We start from the raw sequence: 6,636 nt of genomic DNA, 5'->3' as shown, positions 1-6,636 counted from the left end.
GCCCTGACCAGATAGAAGTCTTAAGTAATTCACAATTGTATTCTTGATATTATCCACACTGAAGATTGAACCTTCAACCCCAGAAGAGTTTCACTTAGAACTGAATTTTACCTAGTACTTTATCCGTCATACAACAGTCCTTTCAAGAACCGGTGTCATCCATTATATAAGTCCTACCTGTCTGTTTAAATGTATGTATGTATGTTTGTGTGTCTGTCTAAAACTTTTCTCAGTGGCATCGGACTGCGTCGAAACCAGTATCATCTGAAAGGGCGGTGTCTTGGTTGAATAATATGTGAAAATTAGAAAAAACGGTCAATTTCCTATAGAAATACACGTTTGCAATGAGGGAGGATAGCAAAAAAATCGTTCCTTCATGACAATTTAGCTAAACACGCATACGCGAAAAAAAACGTTCTCTTTTGAATTAGTTTGAATAGAAAAAAAAAAAAAAAAAAAACGTTACTCCGCTGATGGGATTGTAGACCAGTGGTTATAGTGACAGCATCATCATTCACGCCGACATGTTAGACATTTTTCTTTCTTTTTTTTTTTAAGTTTAAATATCTAAACAGGGTTATTTATGCCATTTTGGTTCGTTTGTTCTTTATTTTCCCTTCACGTTCTGTTTTTGTTTTTGTTTTGTTTTTCCGATTTTTTTTAAAGAAGTTTTAACATTTAAACAGGATTATTTATTTTTTTTTATCTTTTTTCGTTCGCTTATTCTGAATTTTCCATCATGTTCATTGTTTCCTTTTGTTTTTGTTTTTCCAATTTTTTAAGCAGGGTTATTTATGCTATTTTATCTGTTCGCTTATTTTATCATTGTTTTGATTTGCCCCCCCCCATCCCCACACCTCACCACACCCGGGCAACGCCATGTACCCCTGCAATTAAAGATAAAGGTAGATTACATCAGCAGAAACAACTAACACTCGATGAGAACACGAAAAACTCAATGAGAGTCTGAATAATCCAAACAACACAAATTATCTACCTTTATATTAAAAATTAAAAAACGTTTATAGATTACACATTTTTTTTTTAAACCATGTGTTTTTGATTGAATTATTGAAAGACATTGAATCAGAGTGACAGCTTTAGAAAACAAAAAGGAACAACAACCATGTATTTTAATTAAACAATTTTAATTATGCAAGCAATAAAGAATGATGTACAAAACAATAAAAGGTAGAGATGCAAACTGAGGGTTTGCGAGAACACGTGTATTCGTGTGAACTTATGTGAACGTTCTGTTAACACGTGTACACACTTCAGCCCCAACAGTTACTGGATCTTTTAGTCGTAGGAGGAAGGCTTTGCTTGCAACAGCCGTCTGGAGGCTTGTGTTGTAGTGCAATCAACTGTTAATCGACGTCAACCATGATAGTGAAAATAGAAGGAGAAAGAACCCCTAACATATAACTCCCCAAGGGAGCAGTGATTGTGTATATCATTTGGCCAATCCATGCGACCCTTAAAGGGATAAAGGAAGACAACAGCACTGATCAATCTATGAGGGTTTTATAAATGGTAATATTGCATTACGTTTTTTATTGAATTAAAAATGTTTGGGGGGGGGGGGTAGTTTCATTTTTTTTTATGGAGGTTCTTGAGGGGTTGCAAATACCTAGGTTTTTATTCCCAACTTTAATAAGATTGAAACTAAAAGTAAACATCACAATTACATAAGTTTTTGTTTTTTTTTTTTTAAATTACTTGAAAATGTAATATATAATTTATCCTTTGTGAGATTAGATTTGTATCAGTAGTATATAGATCAACGACAGCTGTGACTTGGAATTTCCATATATTTATGAAAACATTCTGGAATTTCCAAATATTTAATCGATTATATAAAGGATAAGTGTGTTTATATTTGTATCTAAAACTTGAAAAGTACACAACAAACGCACATAAAGTTAGTATTTTTTAAAAATTTTATTTTATTATTTATCGGGGTAACTCTCGGTTTATAATATGCAAATATTCACTATTTTGGGGTCAATGGCCATTTATATCATTTAATGTTATCAAGATATACACACCTATTTTAATGATATCGTATAAAGGGAAATAACCGATTTTTTTCACAGAGTTGTTTCCCTTATGCCACATCCTTTTTTCTTTTCTTTTTTTTTTCAATTTTCTTATTTTGTTCAAGCCGGGGATAGAGCATCCTACTGGATGCCAGACATTTACTCTCATATATTCAAAATAGAGATCTTTTTAAGATTCGAGTTACGTGTGTGCATAGATCCAAAAAGAGGAATGGGCTAGGCGAAAAAAAAAAAAGAGAGAGAGAAGGGGGGAAGGACAGAAGTTATGTTACATTTTTGCCCCAGGCAATGTCGGATAGCCCTGCTAGTTTATAATATAACAAATACTGACCAAACAAATTATGGATGGTCTAGTAGTTATAGAATGGTATTGCTTATATAGAACCAGTAGGGCTATCCGATCTTGCCTATAAATGAATAAGGACTCTCATATCCTACTCCTAGCTCTGATCTCGTATCGTACCATATACTGTTATTTTAATTTCTATAATTTTTAATTTTAATTGGTCATGAGGAAATAACTTTTAAACTACTTATAGATTTTTCAAATGACAGAACATTTTTTTTTACTAGGTAGTTGTAATTTAGTTGTAATCAGGTTCACATACCAGCTTTTTTGTAAACTGAAATGATGTTGAGCCAGATTAGTATCAGATAGGTAATGATTTGGGTATTTGAGAGAAGGCCGATAACTTGCTGCAAAAACTAACGTTATCAAAATAATTACTCATGACAGAAATATGCATGCAACTGGAGATTGCATGCAAATTTGATATCCCCTAGAAACTTCTTTGGAGGAAGCTGTTTCAACCCATTGAGGATGGATGCTGCTTCAGGAGCAGGTAGACGAATTTGATCTCTGATAACCAAATATTTAAAACATATCAAAGTAAATTTTTGTTTTACTATAACCTGGTTGAGGTTATACTAAATCACAATATGAAAAGTGTATCTTTGGAAGTTTTAGAATTTCACTGGGAAAAAAAATCAACTTTTATTTATTTATTTTTTTTTTTTATAACATATCTTGTCATTCAGTGTAAAGCTTGTTACTCTGAGGCCTGTACTGGCTCTCCAAGTTCATATGTACAGATTTCGATTTGATATTTTTTTCAGTATGGCAAATTAGCTAAGAATACAAAACAGGAAAAATGAGTATCGTTGAACAGTGTTTGATTATTATAAGTAAATTCGGCAATCTTGCAGCATAGATAAGAAATTAGATATTAGAAAATAAATTACAATAACTTGCACCAAACACATCAAAATTTCTACAGACCTGTATATTTTTAACATTCTGAAACTTGTTTTAATTTTTCTTTTTAATTTCTGAATTTGTGATTGTATAGTTGACTTATAAATGCATGAAAAACATTTTTTGGCGATGACGTATGTTTACTTCTTCAAGCAACTTTCAGTTTTGAAAGTCATAAATAAATGGTGTTTATTAATTTGAAGACCCCCCGCCGAATTATATTCCCCATTTTCTTGTTTGTTGTTATTTTTTTATACCAGAAAAGTCTTGTCATTGTTTTTAAATTTATCACATTTCTCCAATTATTTCTTCAATTAAAAATTTTCAAAACAAGTTTAATTTTAAAGTTTATCATTTTGCTTAATTTTTGCACAAATTTTTTTATATAAATATTTATTTGTCTTAAATTGTATTTTAATTCTGAAATAAATTTTTTTATTGACTTTTTAAAGTCATAAAAATCAAATTTTATTCGATGTTATAATCGCTGGCAGCCATTATTTTTCTTATATTATTTGCAATCAAGTGAATGGCGTCAACGTCTTCATTTTGTCACTCGTTTTTGACAATATGTGGTGTAATATTTTGGAGTTATAATGCGGATATGGTCTCTCACAGTTGGGAGATTTTATTTTTAAATGCTGCTGCTAGGAACTGACAAATCAAATTAATTCACGTTCTGCTACCAACCAATCAGAAACCAGAATTGCTCCATAAAAATTAAACCTTTTTTTTTTTTTTTTTAGCAATCTTGCATATGTGTTTCTTCGTGTCAACATGGGAAAAATCTTTTGCTCTTTGGCTACAAAATTATAAAGTCCAGAACCTGTACAGAACAACTGTCTACTGAGAACTCGTCATCTCCAAGACTTATATAGAACAACTAACCATCGGAAACCTTTCTGAAACTAAGTATGGCTTCCAACTCAAGAATATGTCTTTTAAGCAGTAATTTAGAAAACACATATTAGTTACAGGTAAAAAATGTCCTGAACAATTTTATCCACAATGTATAAAAGAACGTAATATAACGGCAAGGATTGTAATAGATTTCTGATCGGGTAAAGAAACATGATTTGTTGAGGTCTTCAAATTAACTAACACCATTTACCTCCGACTAGTTTCAAAACCGGAAGTAGTTTCGATAAGTAAATATGCGTCATCACCAAATTTTTAAAATGGCGTTGATTATTTGGAGGTTGAAAAAGTTTAAAAAAAAAAAAAAAAATGACTATCACTAACTTTAAGTCCAGATGAGGCTTGCCACTCAGACTAAATCAATAAAAAGGTAGATATTTATTTACTGCCCACCTCTGCAAGATGTGACATAAGGTCAGGAAGTGGGGATGTTAAGCCAGCACCTCTAAACGAGGTGGACTCTGGCCTAGCAAAAATTGCCTGGGCATCTACATCAGCAATCCTCGGTGGGGGCGCCTCAGGCAACAAGAGTTAAACTTGCCCCACCCTAAAGCCGGGTGACAAAGTCTGGGAGGGTGGACCTCCTAGGTAATACCCAGGTAGCGTACCTCAGTCCGACAGGTTTCGGGCCGGTTCTTAACCCCACACCTGTAGGCCTGATTGTCAAGAACGGAGTCTGTACTGGTACTTTCGACCCAGTTTCTAAACAGCTGAAACAGCAATGAGACTCATCCTCCAACATTAAAAATAATGGCAGGGTAAGGCATTTTTGTTTTTACTTTTTAATTTTTTTACAAGGGAGTCATTGCTTATCAAGGCCCGAAAGTCACTCGAGGATAAGGGTTAATGAGTGTAAGGTGGTCACTGAGACAATAATTTAGTGATCATTTGTGATGGAAGTTGGGTGAAATTTGATTATTTAAGGAGCGAACTAGACATCAAAAACTTGTTTACATTGGACTCTTTATCAAGTAATCAAGCACCAATAGCAGAAGTCCAAACAGCCATTTTGTTTGATGCATGTTAAGAGAGAGAGCTTTGGAGTAATTCCTACTTTGAAATAAAAACAATTTCAGAATATTAAAAGTATACAGGTGAGCAGAAAATTAAATTTTAATGCATTTGATAAAAGTTATATGTTGCACATTTTGTTTATTTTTTTTTGTTTGTTTGTTTTCTTGACCGTTAACTATACTGCAGGATTGCTTTAAATTCATGAATAATCCTAGTAACGCTATTCGGATTTGCTCATCATTTTGCTAACAGTGTTGGTGATATAAGAAAAGATGTTTGGCTGGTTTTCCGTACCAGGTGCCGCTTCCGATTTCTGCTCGAGCTGTTCAACAACCGCGGCCATGTCTTTGAACATCTTGATATTAAACATAAATCCGCTTTTAGCTTCCCGTACTAGTTTCTCAACATCTTCTTGGCTGACGTCTATTGAATTCATGTTACCAAAATAGAAGGTCTTGAATTGTCTGATGTTATCGATTTCATTAAAAATAAAAAAATGAACACCTTCGCCAGTACTCGGTAACTGGAGATTTTTGGAAATCTTATACTTCAATTGCTGGCCACCAGACATGTCCCCTATGTATCGCACATAGGAGTGAGCTACCAATAGTAACGGGTCCATCTTTCCGACTTCTCGGATCCTTGCTGCGTAATCCTTGGAACCTTGTGTCATCGGCTTCACCTGCTGGCACCAATCTGGTCCGTAGAAAAACTCCAGATCTTCTTCAAGGGATTTTAAACGGCTCATTTCTGTTGGAAAATGGATCGGCCCAAAGCTTGGGTTGTCCTTGTTCAGTTCTGCCATTTCTTCGAGGGCCATGTAGACTTCTCGTAGTTCGACGAGGAACTGCCTGTAAGCCTCCCGGGTGAGGTTACCCTTTAAGATGGCTTGGGTAAAAACACTATTTTCAGCTTCTTCGTGCTCTTTCCATACACCTTGCTTAAGGGCATCGTGCAATGTTGGCGGTTCTTCAGTAGACATGGTGTTCTGGTGTAGTTTGATTGATTAAAGCTTTCTTCTCCAAATTTGAAAATAGCAATCTGAAAAAACAAGAATTAAAAAAAAAAAAAATCAATTTTTTTAAAATCTAGTTCATGAAAAAGGTATTACAAAAAAATTGAACATATTAAAAATAGGGACTTATGAATGCATTAAGGCTCCCTAATTCATACTGGAATTTTTTTTTTTTTTTTTTTTTTTTTTTTTGCAAGGACCCACTATATAGTAGATAAGGTTCTAGGTAAAATTCAATTGTAAGTGCCAATTGGGTGCCATCAGCTAGAATCGAAACCAAAACATAGCGTTCCAGCCTTAGTAGTTACTGTTTCACCTATCGTCAGATGGATAATAAATAGTTAAAAATAGAACCGACTTTAAAATATAAATAT

At 33.8% G+C, this 6,636-nt stretch overlaps 1 protein-coding gene across 4 annotated transcripts in view; it reads right to left on the bottom strand.

Moving 5' to 3' along the window:
• Positions 1-1,129: 1,129 nt before the first annotated feature.
• The window catches only part of LOC145291239 (heme oxygenase 1-like), a 55,265-nt gene continuing 49,758 nt past the window's right edge, over positions 1,130-6,636 (bottom strand). For all 4 annotated transcript variants that reach the window (XM_080136846.1, XM_080136848.1, XM_080136845.1 and 1 more), the window contains exon 2: positions 1,130-6,288. In XM_080136846.1, the coding sequence (XP_079992972.1) occupies positions 5,468-6,229 (762 nt within the window). In that variant the 5' untranslated portion in view covers positions 6,230-6,288 and the 3' untranslated portion in view covers positions 1,130-5,467. The remainder of the gene's footprint in view (positions 6,289-6,636) is intronic.

Source organism: Euprymna scolopes, chromosome 12, assembly GCF_053919585.1.
Source record: "Euprymna scolopes isolate OS-2025 chromosome 12, ASM5391958v1, whole genome shotgun sequence".
NCBI classification, from domain to species: Eukaryota; Metazoa; Mollusca; class Cephalopoda; order Sepiida; family Sepiolidae; genus Euprymna; species Euprymna scolopes.
Note: the sequence above shows the minus strand (reverse complement) of the source record. Positions and strands in the feature narration are given on the sequence as shown.